The sequence below is a fragment of the Macadamia integrifolia genome, chromosome 9, assembly GCF_013358625.1.
Source record: "Macadamia integrifolia cultivar HAES 741 chromosome 9, SCU_Mint_v3, whole genome shotgun sequence".
Classification (NCBI taxonomy): Eukaryota; Viridiplantae; Streptophyta; class Magnoliopsida; order Proteales; family Proteaceae; genus Macadamia; species Macadamia integrifolia.
In genome coordinates this window covers 23,201,576-23,220,645 of record NC_056565.1, presented here as the reverse complement: position 1 = coordinate 23,220,645, position 19,070 = coordinate 23,201,576, and the positions used below count along the sequence as shown (strand labels likewise).

Here is a 19,070-nt window from a genome sequence, read left to right as displayed (position 1 = left end):
AAATCCTTCAAGATCAACACATAAATCATCTATTAAACCTTAGATCCATCATTTCAAAGGGGATCTACAAGATCTCAAGAAACCATACTCGAATCAAGGGTTTAAAGCTTGGATATGGTGAATGTTCAAAGAACTCGACTTTGCTTACCTCCAACTGTAGATCTAGAGTTGAAGATCACTCTCCCGACGCGGAATGGGAAGATCAAGCTTCGGCGCCGCTGAAATCCCTCTTTTCTTCCTCTTCCTTCTCTTCCCTTCTTCTTCCCTTTCTTTTCTCTCTCCTCTTTACTATTCTCACCAACGTACGGGTGACATAAATGGAAAGAAAAGAAAACATAAAGTTATATATATAATTCCTAATTAAGTGAATAGTGCACATGGATGGGTCACTCAGGTGGGTGGGTGCACCCACTTGTCCTACCCACCTGAGGGCCAAAACTTGGGATTTTGACCGGGTTCGGGCCTCGGCGCGAACCCCACCCCAGGCATACGATGTAGCATACGTATATACCTTAAAATATGGATATAATACCTGCTTTATCCGTACATGGTCTTATGGTAGGTGCATGTACCCGGCTTGGGTACTCCCGTCGCTTCTGGCACTGGCTCGGACTTGTCGGGCCAACCGATGTTTAAGGTCACCCGTGCCATCATAGCCCATAAGGAACCCGCTCTAATTTCCTCTGGCTCGATTCCTAAATGGTTAAACCGGTTCAACCGCGGAATCATACCGGGTTTAAGAAGCAGGGTATTACACTCCATCTCCTAGAAATGCTCTTATTCAGTACTTCGCCCAGTCTCTTGAGCTTGCTAACTTGATGCTAGTATCAAAAAAAGCATGACATCAAATTAGGAGAAAATAGAGAGATTTCGCTATAAAGATATCCAAGGAGAAGATTGAGATGTTTTAGGTGTAGTTGTACAATAATGATAAGAAAAGTTAGGTCACCTAATTTCACCTATAAATACCACTAATGCTATTAATTAGCTAACAATTAATACCAAGCAATGGAGAGACTTTTCTAGAGCATTTGAAGTGAAAATATTTTATACTTTCCTTGAGCTATTGGTCAGCACTATCTACACAAGTGAGGCTCAAGAATCTACTTAAAGTCTTTTACTTTTTTATTGCCTTAACAAGCTTATTGAAAATATTGAAAGGTGCATCACTCATAGTTGCATTTCATTATTACACCGCACAAGGAGGTAACTCTAATCTTATTCCTTTATTTGTTTTGTATTAGTCCAAGAGTTTATTAACTCTATTGTTGGACGGTTGTAAGTACATATCACTCTAGACTGTAGTTAAGTGTTGTGTAGGATCCTCTTATTCTCAAAAGAGTTGTAAGGTCCCTCTCTACTTGTAAAGAGATTGTAAGGATCCTCTTATCCTAAAAAGATTTTGTAAAGGTTTTTCTCCCTACCTACTGTACTGGAAGGAAAGAGTTAGTGGAATGACTTTTTTGGGGGTGGGGGAGTGAGCAAATTTATTTAGATCAGCGTGAAAAGCTCATGACTGCAATAACACTGATCTTAGATCCATGGATTGGAATTGAATCAAATTGTCATACACGTTAAAGCTCTCTGTGAAGTGGGATGCCCAAAAGAGGATTTTTTTTTTTTTTTTTTTTCAAAATACTAACGGATCCATTTAGCCGATCCCATTTAGTTGGGATAAGGGTATTATTGTTGTTGTTAAAGCTCTCTTTGCCGACCACACTCTTAACCTCCCTTGGAGCAAATAAAAAATTACAAGCCTCAAAAGAAGATTGTAGATGAAGTACATCCTCCAAATTCCTAGCCAAGAAGTCAGCCACATTGTTACCTCCATTGGAGCAAATAAAAAATTACAGGACTCAAAAAGGAGGCTTATAGATGAATTATATACTCCAAATAGTATATCTATTTTAATGAGTTAGTGATCCGAGGAGGATCTGCTCTCAGGAAGTGAAAATAATTAAAAATAAGAGAAAATAATGCTCCATGGTTATAGTCACTACACCAGCATGAATGCCAATAAGGGGGTGTAGATGTGCATTCACGGGGGTGGAGGCAACATTTCGCCACCCTATGTGTCTGGCACAAGCATGGTTTCAAGTATTAGTATCATATCAACTGTATCAACTGAGACCGATCCCCAACCCTTTACCGATCCGAATCGATGACCCGTATCATTTCAAGGTAAAAAAAATAAAATAAAATAAAAAAATAATTATTATTAATTTTTTTTTTAAACAAGGGGCAAAAGTAGTTGATACCCACGGATCCTCTCCGATACCAAGAACTAAATCCATGGGCACATGGAGCATTTTTTATCTTCCCTTAAAAGTATAATCGGAGCCGTCAGATTATTTATACAAGATTTGGTGATAATAAGAGACGATCTAATTAATCAGTAAGAAGTATAATCTCATCCTTGTGAAACGAGTCAAAGCATAGGATACCACAAAACCCCTGGAAACTCATCCAACCCCTTTATGAATGAATCTAAAAATGACTGATGAAACGAGATTTTACTGATGATTATTAAACACAAGAAAATGCGAGAACACTAGCATGAATAAATTTATGGATATAGAATTCGGGATCAGATCAGCCATACCAGTCAAGTTGTATCACAACCGGTTGGTCTGGAATAAAGTATCAAGACAATACATAACTAAAGCTCATCTAACCCACTTTCTGCCCAACTCAGGACTTGCAGTGATCAATTTGAACACCAATTGGAAAGATCTTTTCAAGTTTTCCAAGAGTCTACTCTAGGAAACTGGGAAGCCAAGCATCATCACATAAGGGCAAGAATATACAACCAACTGAAAATTTTGGGACTGTGGATTAAAAGCAGTCTCAGAGAACAGTATAGAAGATTCAAGAGGTTGGACATTACAGAGTTCTTAATATATGAGTAGATTATATAAAGAATAAATTACTGTTTTACATCAGCAGAGACCCACACACATGGGAGGCCCTGCAAAGAACCCAAACCTTCATTGCGAACAAAGAAACTGAGACGTACTAAGCTGACAACCTTCCACCAAAAATTATCAATACAATCATCAAACACCTTCCCACCAGATGCTGATTCTGCTTAAAAGAAAATTCATATACACTGTATACTTGAAACCCTCCCTGCTTTGGCACAAAAAGAGATCCATGGGGCTCCTAAAACCAATATACTTTGTCAGGACTAAACCAACCTGAGAAAGAATGGGAAATTTCTTCCCAAACAAATGATGACTATAGCCTGGACTAAAGAAACAAATAAAAATATAGTGGGGGAGGGGAAAACCCCGATGGGAGCGCAGCTCTTCTTCCATAGAAAAGCTTTGCCCCACCAGATGATACTTCGCCCCACATGCATTGAAGCATGTGGAAGAAACATACCAAAGACATTCAGGTCTAAGCACTTCAAACCTGAAGAACTTTCCAATAACTGACCACCTTGACCAGTGAACCAACCAAACTCTATTTGAACTTGCAATCGCTTTTGGTTTCTCAACTGCAATACGGTAGCAACTACGGAAGAGCAAACAAAATTTCGAGCCATAATAAAAAGCGACCACGATGCTAAACTCATGAGGTGGCTGCTGCCTTCTCCAGTTTTTCTTTTTCTATCTCTGCTCTCCTCTGATCAGCATGTTGCGCAATGCCACTTGCCAGGGCCTGGTATTGGAAATCAAGCCTTTGCATAAGATTCTGCAACCGCCCTGGATCTAATGCTTGCACACCTTGGAGCACAGAAGTTCAAAGAGTCACATAATGCCAGACACCATCTAACAGTTTCAATAGGATGCTTGAGTATTAAATACCTTTGATGGTATGCACAAAGAAAACAAAGGGGTCCACTTCATCAATTGGTGACTGCAATTCTTCATCATCACTGTAGTCATCATCTGAGTCATCCTCATCCTCAACATTCGGGCGAAAAGCATTTGCCTATGTGCACAAACCACCAAAATTGCTCATATATTAGGTAGAGATAATACACAAAGTGATCCCATTTCTAGAAACCCAAAATGGAAATACAGATAGAAATATAAAATTCAGTATGTCTATATCTAGTTGCAACTTCTAGTTTTTCTTTCGAAGCTAATGGCCTCCCCAAAAGTATTGACATCATGGCAGAATCATTGCCCCCAACAATGCCAAGCATTAAGGAAAAAGAGGGGGAAAAAAGCAACAAAAAAGATTAGCTCAGATTCCACTCTAGGAGCACCAAAGCAGGTATTCTGGTCCTAGCACTCTAGATAGTGTATAAAACATTAAGTATTCAAATATGATATCAAATCATTCCTGTAACAGGATGTAAAACCATTTACTTTGAGGTCTTTATACAAAAGAATAGGAAGGCAACATTAGCCACCTGAAATTTCATATGGCTTTATTCACTCCCTCCAAACCTAGCCATACAATTATCAATACATAAATAGACAAAACTAGCTATAAACATTGACCATATAGCTAGAGTATCAATAAATAAACAAAATTAGCTATAGGCATTGACCATACCGCAGTACAAAACAAACTACTTAAATGGCATGGTAATTCAAATCTCACAGACCTGAGCTGCTAATTTTTGTAGCCTCACACTGTCGGCTTCGTCCCCATCCTCAGCATCTAGTCCCATTTCCTTGTCAGACCCGTCATCATCATCTTCGTCATCATCAGTTTGGAAGCCGTCCATATCATCATTATCACCTTCCTCCTTTGCAGATTCTGTCCATACAAAAGAAGAAAAAAAATGAAACAAATGAATCAGATGATGATTAAACAGGAATTCATTGTTACACAGGCAATGAGCACTTGCACTTGCACCATGGAAACATCACAAGTGCCAAGGAAACATTATAGAGCTATCTAAAGCATAAATGAGAGTAAATTGAACTATGAATAATGGATCAACCTGCAACTTGATCCTTGTAGGCAACAAGCAAATCTAGTGTTGCCTTAAAAACACGTTCTAAAGCTTCCCCCGGCAACTGGTCCGCGGGAAGTGCAAGAAGAGATGTTAATCCCAAGCAGCAAACCTTCTTATCATGTTCCCTGCAGTCATAAAAGGAATTGTAATCCAATACCAAGACCTGAGAAATAAACATAACCATAATTGCATTTCACAAAAAAACACAGGAGAGGTAATATTAAGTCACCTTTTGAAATTTACACGTATACCACTTTTTTTGACTTGTTGCAACATTTGAAACCACAAATTAAAGACCTCCGTTGCAACACCAAGCTTTTGGAGAATACCCAAGGTCAAATTTGCATTGTAATAAAGAGCATCGGCTATCTACAAAACAATTTGATGATAATTACACCAAATTCCAACTTCAACATAGGAGAAACAAATTCAGTAGTGTGTGGGCCATGTAACCTACAGATATGAAAGAATACATGTGGTTCAGAAGAGGCATGAAGCAAACTTCACTTCTGTATGAAATAACGTGCCATGCTTCCAACATTCCAAGAAATTCAGATGCAATTTATTTTTTAACGTTTCTTTCAATCCTATCTCTTTCATAATTTTGAGGATTAGGGAAGGGAAGAGCACATATGGGAATCAAATTAAAAACTGCCAACAAAAAAGATAACTTACACAAAATAGTGGATTAGGATTATTTATCCATAACAAACTCACAGAAAAATTCATCCTGTAGAAGTTATTGGTGAATAAGTCTGAAATACTAATTAAAAAAAGAAAAACATAGGTTAGACTTAACTTTCTCATGGAAGTTTGGGTATGCATGACTGAAAAATTATGGCCAGAAACATGCAGATAAGCATAAAGTTCAAGAAGCATGAAAATTAAATGCCCACAGTCAAATTATAGGTACATGCATATGGGAAGTTACGTGAAGGCATTCATGTCAATACAATGAACAAACCAGGAAAAAAAGGAGACCAGTGAGAGAAATTTTTTTATGCAAAAGTTCCCACAGAAGATCCCAAAGCCATGTCAATCTGTTTTCAATCACGACCAAGGTTTTAAAACTTGGTATCGGTCGCAGACGAAACCGATACGATACAGATTGGTATCGGTAAGGATCAGTTAAGGATCAGAAATCGTACAGTTTTCCCGGATCGGTCATGGTATCGGCTAGGATAGGTTTTTAAAAATTTTTTAAAAAATAAAATAAAATAATTCAGAAAAATGAAAAAAAGGATCACCATTGCTGCAGCGTTAGGGTTCGTCCTTTTCATCCTACTCGCTTCCAAGGGCTTTTGAAGAGTCACCGCATTTCAATAATTCTGATACAGTTCTTCCAACCCGGTAGCAACATTTGAAGGCAGCTTTCCAGCTTCCTTTTCCCTTTGAATTCCTAACTCCTAAGAGAAAATCTTCTTCTTTATGAATATCAATAAATGTCCGAGAGTGGTTGACTTCCTTCTCAGCCCCTAAATCCGAGGCAAGAACCTCCGCACTTCCAGACACACTCGTATCACTCCCACCCTTGTATTCTTTATCTTTCACCAATCCCTCCATCCTTCTAATATTGGAAGACACCACGCACATACGAGCACTTGACCTGATTGGAAACGAACAAGAAATTGCAGAACCTTCGGAAGAAGATGAAGGCCTACAAACCCTAGCTACCGGAAATGTTCCACAAACAGAAGAAGAAGCCGAGAGAATCAACATAGTCTGAAAAACAAGAATCAAAAGAACTCTTCTCAATGAGCTTTATCTCTACCAATTCTCTCTTATGCAGCTCCAATCGAAAGAACTCATGACAGTATGACCTTTCTTCAATCAACCTTTGTTTACAGAAAAAGAACGAATCAAAGATGAATCATTACTGAGAAACTGAGATTGAGGAATCCGTTATCTACCTCTGTTCATCTTTTATGAGTTTAAGCTTAAAATTTTTTATTTTAACGGATAGGGTCGGATCGGCCGATCCAGATCGGTATCCAATACCCAGGACGATACCAATACCCGTCTCAAGATCAGTCAGGTATTAGGATTGGTCTCAGCCAATACCGATCCGATACCGATACTTGATTCCATGATCACGACTCACGAGTACAAGTAGTCAAATAGTCGATAGTAAAAAATCCATTCAGGAAATTTCCCAACATCTTGAAATTTGTTCAGAATGCTCCTGAGACGACTGAATCACCCAAGTCAAACATTTAAATAGAAAATTCACTGTGATGAAGACACAGCTGCACTTACTTGGTTGGACCGGCATGACCGGCTTTGGAAGCCAAGAGAAAAGAAGTACTGGTCCAGCCCAGGATTTAGGTCCAACAAGGGTTGGAACTAAAATAGTAGTTTATTTTGTCTTTTATTTTATGACTTTTATTTTCCAAACTTGAACATAGGGGTTAGAGTCGATTTAGAGCTGGTTTCCTTTTATGAATTGCTTCCTAATTTAGACTAGCTTCTATTTTAGTTGGTTTCTAATTATGTCTTCTATTTTCCCCATATATAGGTTGTAATTGATGGACAATGTAGAGTGAATTGAGTTTGAATAAAGAATTGTTTTGGTTTGTGCTCTGTGAAAGTGTGTTTCCCTTTTCCCCTCCTGCTACTTTAATCTTCCCCTTCTTCTCTAGAGGCCCTCCATCAACTTGGTATCAGAACCGAAGGATCCTTTTCCATCGTTCTCTTTTCCTATTCTAACCTCTAACCCTTATTCTCTTTCTGTTATGCACCGAGAAGTTTGAGCTTTTAAAAGAAAAAAGAAAGTCTTTGTTACACAAACAGAGAAGTTAAACCAGAACCCCAATCACTTCAGACAGCAAACATACCTGGTTAGTTGTTCTCCCACAGGTCTCCACGTCCATCGACGCCACCAGCCCTTTTGACTTCCTCCTCTTCCTCTTACTGGCCCCTCCTTTGTTGCAGCGCAGCCCTCGCTTGCTTCCGTGTTTCGACTAAGAGAACTCCAACTGCTGATTTCATCCGCCAAGTAGGAGGCACCCCACAATCCCTTGTCTGTTGGTAAACATACCTTTTCCCCACGATCATATCTTCTTTAATTTCATTATTTCCAGAATTTCCCTCATACTTCATTCTTATATCTGAGTTATTCTTTTATGCTTGTTTTCCAAGTTTACCCTTATACATATGTTGCAATTGTGCTTCTAATTAAACCCCACATATTACAATATTGCCATTCACTGAGGGATCTCCTTTAATTACCATTCTAGCATTCCCCTTTAAGCTTCAATCTATTTACTATATTACCATTACCTTTTAAGTACTCTCTTGCTTATTATCTCCACCATGATAGCCAATAGTGAAAGTTATCCAGCAGCTCAAGTCCTACAAGGGAGAAACTGGTGTGAAAATTGATGCCCTCTCTACCGCTGTCACTTCCCTTTAGACAATAATGGAATCTATGCAAGTTTTATTGATCGATTGGCGGCCGCAAATAGGGGAAAGAGTCCCATTCAATCTGGGGATTCTTCCAACACCATCCCACAAGATTTGTCACCACCACCATTACCACATCGTACACCACCACCGCCACCCCCACCAGTATATGGAACTAGTCGATATGATGATTATAAAGCAGAAAGAGCAACAAGACTAGATGTCCTTGATTTTTATGGAGTTAACAATCCAGGGTTGTACCTTGACTGAATTCACAACTTAGAAACCTTCTTCAGATGGTACAGATTGACTAAGGCATGAAAGGTTTTATTTGTAGAAGATAAACTAAAAGGCACAGCCCGAGTCTGGTGGGTCAAGCAACAGCAACAGATTAAAACCCAAGGCATTGGATTAGTCACTACTTGGACTGAAATGCATGAAGTCATGAACCGGAAATTCTTGCCCCCTAATGACAAGCAACGCATGTACCTCAAGTTTACACAATTGAAACAAGACAATATGACAGTTGAAGAGTATGTTGTCATATTTTATTATTTTGCCACTCGTTCTGATTTTGAGTGGGATAAAGAAGTTTTAGTGGCACAATTGTGCAATGCTTTACACCCTCAAATAGTGTTGCCTTGTCTCTAGTCAACTGCCTACAATGGAAGATATCGTACAAGAGCGTATCAAGTTGAGGAGAGTCTGAAATGCCCATACAATTGGATAACTTTTCTAGATACTTTTCCTAGGGGTCCTAGTTCCATTTAGTAGCAACCATCTACTCAGGAAAATTCAATTAGAAAACCAGAGGCTAGTGCTTCATCTACCTAGCCGGTCGTATTCTCCACCTCGACATGCTTCTGACATGGCATCTTCACTGCCTACTCATCCATGCTCTTCCCCTCGGCGTGGTTCAGATAAACCTTCTGAGGCAACAAAGTTTACAGTTCGATGCTACTCGTGTAACAGATTCTAACATATTAGTGCTTAATGTCCCAGCCATTTCGTTGCTTTTATTGACAAGGATTCTCATATACCTTAGATTCCCAAAGAGCAACTTGGTTCTAAAATAGTTGATTTAAAGAAAAAGTCCATGACAATCCCAGTGATGGGAACCACATCCTTCCTGTCATTTTTCATATGTTAACCACTCAGAAAATCACTAACGACGAAGATTGACATCGTAGGAGTATTTTCGAGACCCATGTGAAGTGAAATGACCAATTATTAACCTTGGTTATTGGTGGAGGTAGTCGCACTAGCATTGTCTCTGAAGACGTTCGTAAGTTGGGCTTGAAGATAGAGCCACATCCAAATCCCTACAAAGTTGCTTGAGTGAACAATATTAATCTCAAGATCACAGATAAGTGTTTGGTCACATATTCTATTGGTAGATTTAAGGAATAAGGATGCAGTCCAATGTGATGTCCTCCCTCTGAAGGTGTGTCATATTCTTCTTGGTTGGCCATGGTTGTTTTACAAGAAAGTTACAGCATTATGGCTATGCAAACACCTACCTTCAACCATGACAACAAGACTATGAAGTTTCATACTGCCAAAGATCTCACTGAAATTAAGCTCAAGAAGATTGTAGGATCATTCCTCATTCAGCACATTCCTTCAGATGGTCTTTCCTAACATGACGGAGAAGAGTTCATTTCAGAGGAGGAGAGTTGATGTAGACACATCTGCAATTACTTGGTTGGACCAAAATGACCGACTTTGGAAGCCAAAAACCAAGCAGAATCAGTCCAACCAAGGATTTTAGTCCAATAAGGATTGGAACTAAATTAGTAGTTTATTTTTTTATTGTCTTTTATTTTCCAGACTTGAACTTAGGGGTTAGAGACGGTTTCGAGCTTGTTTCTTTTATTGAATTGCTTCCTCGTTTACGCTAACTTCTATTTCAGTTGGTTTCTAATTATGTCTTCTATTTTCCCTACATATTGATTGTAATCGATGGACAAAGTAGAGTGAACTGAAGAATGAATAGAGAATTGGTTTGGTTTGTGCTCTAGGAGAGTGTGTGTTTCCCTTTTCCCCTCCTACCACTTTGATCTTCCCCTTCTTCTCCAGAGGCCCTCAATCAATTGGTTTCCATCCACCAAACTATAAAGAATCATACATCCTAGATGCATATGAGAACTATAAGCATTGCTCTCTACTGAACCAACAAAAAGATAGTTCCTAAATTGTTTGAATGACCATGACAAGTGTTACAAAACAAAGATCTGTAACCAACAACTTAAGAGAGTAAGAAAATAGAGAAAGAGATTGCAAGAGAGGAGCAGGCGAGCATCTTTACCAGTCCCCCTTACCATCAATATTCATTAACACCCAAAGTAGTACAATCAAACTAGGAAACTAAGTCCTTGTGCCACAAGCAAGATAAAATAGGAAGTCTATCCTAATTAGTAAGTAGAGATCTATCCAAACTAGGGAAAGAAATAAACTAAAGCAAGAAAGTAAAACTCATCCACGATAGGGACACTCCCCATATCGTGGCACATATCTTAACAATAAGATGGAAGAGCTTTCACTCATTACCCCTAGCTTTCGAACTTCCTCTGCCACTGACTGTCAACTGTCCTTGCTTGTGAGGGCATCAACCGGGTCTCGAGCTTGAACTGAAGTAACACGCCGTTCACACACAACCAGTGGATGTCGTGAAGCTCTCACCCGGCAAGCGTCATGCTTTTTATTATCCGATGGGGGGGTGAGAAAATGGCCCAATGGCGTCCATACTCCATACCGAAAAGGGCCATGGAGTTGTCATATTATGTAGCTCGGTGGCAGCGTAATTTTGACATAAATGAAACTTCCGGACATGTTGGCAGCAGTCGGCGAAACAAGATCATTAAGATTGAAGCATCTATATATAATAGTAGTTGGGAAGGTACAAGGGGGAAAAGGCATACCTAAGGGCTTCAACAATAAAGGCATGATCGGCAGGCAGGCCTAATGGATAAATCCTTCAGTCAGCTGTTCGGGATGAGGGGGCTAGACGAAGCATAAAAAAGGACTCACTAGTAAAATTGTCCACAACTTCACCAAATAAAATTATAGTGCCACAAGAGAAAACATCAAAAAAAATCTCGTAGGAGTATTAATGAACCAGTTGACAAGAAACAACATTATTAGGGCTTCTTGTAGCAGTAATAAACAGTAGACTTAAAAGAAGACATTAAGATAAGCATGCTACATGTTTTCTCCTTCTGTTCCTGATCCTAGTAACCAAACAAGAGAATGATTCTCAAAGTGGCAAAAGAGAGAGACAATAGACAAACTACAGCCACACCACTTCAGCTAATCAAGGCACATGTTCAACACATAGGCTTTTAAAGTTCTTAAATATAAGGCATAATGATGCAGCACAGCAAGACTCAGGAACATCTAAGGCTGAACCACAAGGAAAGGTGGTGGGGTACAGCATAATTTTTTTTATTAGGGTCCAATAGGGTCTTAGGAACTAAAATAGAATAGGATAAGCAAAATAATTAAGCACTGTTACCAGATTGTGAACAGTACCAGCTACACTAAGAAAAATATAATCTGACCTGGATATCAGGAATTATTAGATCCATAAGAAAACTCAGCTCCGCTGACCTTTAAGTGGCCTATATACTTACCCAAAACTCAAAATTAATTCATCACATCTCATATTAGCTACAAGGCCAGGTACATATCCCTATATAGAACTCTCCAAATATGACTCCTGATACGATTAGAGCTACCATAATAGAAATATTCTCAAAACACTATCTATTTGACTAATAATAGACTGAATATGGCATAAATAGACTTCTAAACCGACTAGGAATTAAAAACTAACCACAAGTTCAAAACCACAAATGAAACTAGGACCAAAAAACCTATTAGAATCTCAAACTCCTAATGCTACAAGTAAAAGATTAGCAATTCATCTAACCCTTAGACTCCTCTTTTGGTTTTGCAATCAAGCCCATTCCAACCAAAAACACAAAAACAAAAACCCATAAACCATATGATACCAGGAAACGGACTAGTCTTGACGTATGACTGCATTATTCCCATTCATTAAAAAAAAAAAAAAAAAATTCAACCTCCAGTTTTGAAGAAGGGTAGGAAGTAGAAAACTTTTAAAGGTACTCAAATTATCTTGTGTCCAAGAAGAACCAGCACAGTAGCACACAATCAACAATACATTGCACCTTTTCACCAAAGAACTGAAGTTCTAGAACGAATTTGATAGGTATTTTTTTTTTTTCAATTTCAACCTCAAACTGCTGCTTTTTCTCATTAGAAGATTCATGTGAAGGGTTTTGGACCTTCAACTAGAAGAGGTGGACACTACTGTCCAAGTGCACCTACAGTTTGGACCCCTCCAATATCACGTGCCTTGCCTAAATAGCCCCTTACCCAATTGTAAAATTCTCATAGGGCAACCATGGAAATGAAAGCTGGTATTCTTTATGATGGTGTTCATAATACCATCAAGGTCAAACAAGAAGATCCAACATACTTGATGTTACCACATATTTTGTCAAATATGCTACGACCGCGATGATTATTTCCACCTCCAATAGTGAACAAAGTTGTTCCACCTTCTCCGAGAAAGGAATCTTTACTTCAACCATTTTCTCCACCATGATATGTGCCACCACAATGATGAGACATCTACAAGGGTATCTTGAGGGTGAAACCTAACTCAACCAAATCAAATTCTTTGAAGAGAGGGGGAACAGCCTTGGACTGGATGGATCAATCTCGATCCCCCAAGGAGCCCTATGCTCAAGTGCCAAAGGCCTACAAGGGGCTGGCAACAGCTCAGGGGTAGATTGGGCTAAAAATAAGCAGTGGGATATTTGTGTCGTTGGTTGGGCCTTTTATTTTCTTGTGTAGCATTGTGGTGGGCCTTAATTATAAGCTTGTATAGTGAAACTTGTGGTGTCCTCTATGTTTCCAAGTAGTGATAGAGTTTAGTTGAGTGGTGAACCAGAGAGTATAATTCATGTTAGGAGTCTTCCTTAGCAAACAGTTGGCCAGTCTAAATTTATGTCTAGGTAACTTGAAGGGACAACGGTTTAGTTGGGTTAGATGTCCTAAAGTGAACCAAGTTGGTCTATATAAATAAGTTATATCCCTACATAAATTTAGCGGGATATTTTTACTGAAATTCTGGTTTTTATGTGAGGGCATGCTGTGCATGTGTTTGTGATTGGTGAGCAATAGGGCCAAATGCCTACTCTTTTCCTCTCATTCTAGTTATCTTCTGCAACCAGGTGACATCTCCCCTTAATTCTCATCTCTTATTCTTCTATTCATCCTTGTTTTTGTCATATGCTCTAGTCTCTTTCTGGTCTGCATAATGATTGATAAATCTGATCAACTATTTGATTGTTCTTAAGTCTATTCTTCCAATCCGAACATCTGGATCCAGTTTGAATCAGACTCAATTAGTTTATTAGATCAGATCTGCATCTGCTAATCTCAGCTTGAATAGTAAGCAAGTAAGGATTTCAGTACATCCCATCCTCTGGTTTTATTGATTTTATATCAATTTAAAGCTTGTGAACCCTTCTGTAATGAACCAGAATTTTACCCTGATCAAATTCATAATTAGTGAGATACTTGAGTCCTTCTAAATCTCCTACAATTAACAAGTTCATATCGATCTTGGTTATAAGTGTGGTTCTAGCACTTCTGGCTCTAGAACTCTGAATCACATCAGATATCTATATGCTAATCATATCCACAGCAAAGATTGAATAAAGCCAACTGGTCCAAATACTCTAAACTCTGGATTTCAACTCTGCAACCACGGAGAACCTCTTGCAGAAGGCAGGCTATAGCAGGGGGGGGGGGGGGGTTGGTTTCTTTTTTTTATTTAAACATAAATAAAGAGGAGGATACAGGCTATGGTTTTAAGAACACGACCTAGGAGAAGACAAGGAAAGGAGTAATTGTCATTCAAAACCAAAGAGGTGCTCTAGTTGAATATAGAAAAGAAGTTCACAGATAGACCACTAATATAAGAGAATAGCATAATACCCTTCGGCCTTTGCTACCTATTTTAGTTCTGTTAGTATTCCTCATTTCCATCCTGAAGGAATTCAGGTGATGGACCTACAACCTATGGTAATTATTTCTTGTTGGGACTGTTGTGCCGCATTTAGAAGGAATTGCTAACTGCAGTTTATAGTTTAGAATGTCTAATTTATATACCTCTCCAGAAAATCAACCTGGAGATTTGCACATGTCATCAAGCCCATTGGATTCCTTGCACCTCATCTCAGGTTAACTGTTCATTCCACTGGAACCGCTGGAAGCTAAGGGCAGCAAATGACATTGCTGACCACTTACTAAAGAGGGGGTCACAAGAGTCCACTGGAGCACTGGGCACTCTCATCTCCTGGAAGATTAGTTGCGTTTGTATTTGCTGATTATGTTTTTCCCTTAATGTATCATATTGTTCAGGGTCATCTTGGGCCCACAAGTTTCTAATTAGTACCATTTCTCACCTACAAATAAAAATTGTTATTTAATAATAAGGATAAGAATAACAATAACAAGAAGAAGAAGAAGAAAATAACAGTAATAGTAACAGTAACAATAACAATAACAATAACAATAACAATAAACCCTGTTCAAATCTTGCTTTTACAAATCCGGGGATGGGCTGGAGTCAGCCCTGACCTTTGGCTAGTTTTTGCACTAAGTGTGCCTCAGACTTGAACTATGTCATCACACTGGCAGTCCAAGCTTTTACCATAACACCAAACAATGGCCTCACGATGATGATGATGATGACATTCCAAAGCATCTGAGGTCATTGAATACAAGAGATAAATCTTGAAACATGTTCAAAGTATCTGAGGTCGTTGAACACAAGATCCCCAACTTCGAACATGTTCATTGATTGATAAAACAAACCTGGACTGTCAGTGCTTTAGGAGAACATACATTAGAAGGAAGATTTCACTGTTATTTCTTCTATCATTCTGTATTGCTTTCAAGGATATCAGATAAGAGCTTCTCACCACTTGCATCAGAAGACATTTCAGGTAAGACTTCTCTGTCCGATGTAGCCGCTCAATAGTGATTCTAAGATAAGGCTCAACCCACTGATCCACTTGACCTTTGCAGTTTTGGAAAACAACTTCGATAAGCTTAGGGGCAGGCTCAATATCACTGTCTTCTATTTTCTTATCTGTCATGATCTGCACAAAGAATATCAAGCACTAGTTCCTTTATCACCATAGGAGGAGGAAACATTGACAAACACATCAAAAACAAAAACCAAACCTCTTAAGCTGCAGCCATCTCCCTGCTTTTATTATATGGTAAGGACAACGAAAAGAGCAATGCTAATAGATATCATGAATACTCACAGATGAAAGAACATTCCAAAGACTTTGCTGGTAGTCAGGATCCTTGCAAATTAGAAAATGCTCAGTACTCCTGGATATATAATTGTCCAATGGAACCAGAATATCTACACAAAAATGAACTTTATGAGACTCAAAATGTATGAGAGGACAATACGCATCTGAAAACTTCATATGTAGAAATTTAGACTGCATGGAACTATGGATTGCATTGCATCTTTCATTTATAGCAAGTGCACAACCAGCAAGCCAACAAGACCGTGTAATAATAACAAGGAGCAATACACTATACTACAACAATTACTAATTCTCATTTATAGAACTCCACAGAAAATTGCAGAAAATATATTGACTGCTAACAGTAACCATGAATCAGCAAATGAGAAAACATTAATGCCAATTAGGATTTTTATATCGAAAACAAGATGGAAAATATTTATAGATATCATCTAAAAATCAAAAGAAATTGCACAGCATAAAAGGAACCATAATTTTTTTACTGAGTCTGAAACAAAATATAAAATTTTGGAAAATGACTTCCAAAAAATAATTTGGATGTTTTTTTCAAAAGGAAAAAAAATGGTGGTATCTTGGCCAATGATACAATACTCACCCACAGAAGGACACTACCTGCTGCAGATTCCAGCATGAAGCGAAGATGGGGCTGTTGTTTTGGGTTTCGTTTAGTTTATTAGGTCCAACTGAACCTATGATTGAAGTTTTGTTTAAGTTAGCCTTGATTTGAGTGCCTAATGGGTGTATGGGCTATTCAGTATTTTTGGGTTTACTATCGTAATGGACCAAACCTATAAACCTAAATATTAGGGATTTGAGTCATATATGGGATCAGTTAGTTAATTTACCTTTAGTGTTTATTGTTTGTTTTAGAAGATTTGGAGGAGATTTGCAAGAAAAATATTCTAGAAGATCGAACAAAGATTTGCATGGCCTATTGGGGTGATTCTAGGTCACAATGTCACATCCCTTCCCTTCCTCTTACATTCCTGTTTTCATCTTTTTTCCTTTCCTTTTAAGTCCAGAAAATCAAATAATTTTGTTCTTTCCTGAGTCCTGTTTGTTTGTTGAATCATTATACAGCCGGGTATCACTCTACAGGTTCCTCTTTTATCGATTCACTGATATTCTGTTCTCTAATTTCATTTTAACTCTGGTTTGAGGTTTTTGAACAAATTTCCAATTCGGATTAAAACTCTCAAACTGTTCCAACGTTTTCAGAAACTTCCTTTCTATTCTGTTTCTGAAATTCCAAATTTCTGAACCCTCTATTACCAGCGGCAGTAAATCTTTTCTTCTATTACTGTGTTTCTTCGGCTATTGTTGTGGACTCCTTTTTACAGTTTCTTTTGGTTTCTGATTTTGGTTGCTATTTTTTGAAGGCTTCTATTTTCTGAATCTGTAGCTGTTGGATGGGCCGATGGGGTAATGACTTGTCTCTAATATGACACCAGCCTCTTTATTTATAATAACGGAGAGAAAGTTCTAGAGGATTACAAAGACCATTAAACCCTTCAGGTTCCGTTTGGAAACTGACACTTTCCCTAAAACCCATTATTACAACACTCCCCCTCAAGTTGGTGGATAGAGACCACATATGCCCAACTTGCAATCTTATGATCTACTCCAAAGCCGACCCTCTCTTCATCTCCTCCATCATGTCACCCCTTCACCTTTTGGAACATCTTTTGGGTCTCTATATCAACCTTGTCAAATCCCGTCTCTTCCTCTCTGGGTTTTCTGATTCCTCCAAAGCCCTACTCCTCCAGCTTACGGATTCCCCTTAGGATCCCTCCTTGTCAAATATCTTGGGCAGCCCCTCATCTCTGCCCGGCTCACTACCCACCACTACTCCCCATGCTTGACCTCATTAGGAAAAAGACTTCAGCTCTGGAAAAGCTCTTTCCTATGCAGGATGTTTGGAGCTTACTAGATCCATGCTTCAATCAATGTACCTTTATTGGTCTTGCATCTTCGTCCTCCCTCATTGTATCATTAAATCCATCGAATCCCTTTTCTGCTTCTCCCTTTCGAAAGGGATGGATTCCTCCAAATTGTTAGAATATATGTATTAGGGGTACATTAGGTACTATCTTATGTTAAGTTGTCTTTTTATGTAATTTATTTTATTTCTCTTTCACCTCCCTTAGGGAGGAATATGTAATTTACTAAAGTATTATTTGAATCTAATATAGGTGAGGTGAGAAGAGAACTCACTCACGTTTTTCTCCCTTTACTATTTCCCTCTTCTCTCAACGTCTCTCCTTCTTCTCCCTACCTCTCTTCTCTTCATCTTCATCTTCTTCCTCTCTAACCCTAATATCCTAACTTCTAACTTGGTATCAAAGCTAAAGGGGTTTGAGAGTCGACCAAGGTTCCTCCTACTCATTCTTTGAGTTTCTATTGGACCCTTTTTTTGCTTTCTAGGGTTCAATAGAGGCTATACTATGTAAAGAGATTCAAAAAGAAGGCTTGATGGTGTTCTAGAAGCAAGTTGAAGGTTCTTGGAGAGTGATTGAAGGTCTACAAAGGTTGTTTGAAGTCCACACAAAGGATATAAGCCATTCCCAGCCTTACCGCCAGCCTGGGAATCGACCTTTTTTTCTCTCTCCTCAAATTTCGGTTGAGCTTTTGGTTGGCTGGATAGAGCCGCCCAAGGCCCTCCTTTGACCCCTCCAAACCTTGGTGTCTACCTTGGAGAGTTGTAGGAGCACAACTCATTCTACTCCAAGCTGTTAGGTATCGTTTTTCAGTCACTGTGAATCCTTTTTTTGTCTATAATGGTAAGAACTATGTGATTTGGTTGCTTGTGATGGATGTAATTGGCTCTATCATGTTTGCACATGCTGTTGAGATGAAGCTTCATGGTTAGAACTTAGAAGTGAGTTTTATTGATGTTCTATTAAGATCTCGTGCTCCATTTGCCTGCTGAATTATTTTTTTTTTTTTTTTTTTTTTGTTCTGAGAAGACAATATTTGGGACTTGTGTATCCCCTTTGGTTTGGATCTCCATTGGTGTTGTTTGAGGAGTATCTTTACATTATGTCTGATCTTACGGAACCTCTAGAAGCTACATCCGGTGGGTCGAGTTGTAATACCCCGCTTCTTAAACCCGGTCTGATTTCGCGGTTGAACCGGTTTAACCATGCAGGAACCGAGCCAGAGGAAATTAGAGCGGGTTCCTTATGGGCTATGATGGCACGGGTGACCTTAAACACCGGCTGGCCCGACAAGTCCGAGCCAGTGCCAGAAGAGACGGGAGTGCCCAAACCGTGTACGTGCACCTACCATAAGGCTATGTACGGATAAAACAGGTATTATATCCGTATTTTAAGGTATATACATATGCTACATCGTATGCTTGG

At 38.8% G+C, this 19,070-nt stretch overlaps 1 protein-coding gene across 1 annotated transcript in view; it reads right to left on the bottom strand.

Moving 5' to 3' along the window:
* Window positions 1–2,888: 2,888 nt before the first annotated feature.
* The window catches only part of LOC122089151 (importin beta-like SAD2), a 33,642-nt gene continuing 17,460 nt past the window's right edge, over window positions 2,889–19,070 (bottom strand). Inside the window, exons 16-22 of the mRNA XM_042658655.1 lie at window positions 15,694–15,797; window positions 15,343–15,522; window positions 5,148–5,287; window positions 4,904–5,043; window positions 4,562–4,716; window positions 3,810–3,936; window positions 2,889–3,728 (exon numbers count right to left, since the gene is read on the bottom strand). Coding sequence (XP_042514589.1) covers window positions 3,574–3,728; window positions 3,810–3,936; window positions 4,562–4,716; window positions 4,904–5,043; window positions 5,148–5,287; window positions 15,343–15,522; window positions 15,694–15,797 — 1,001 coding nt within the window. The 3' untranslated portion in view covers window positions 2,889–3,573. The remainder of the gene's footprint in view (window positions 3,729–3,809; window positions 3,937–4,561; window positions 4,717–4,903; window positions 5,044–5,147; window positions 5,288–15,342; window positions 15,523–15,693; window positions 15,798–19,070) is intronic.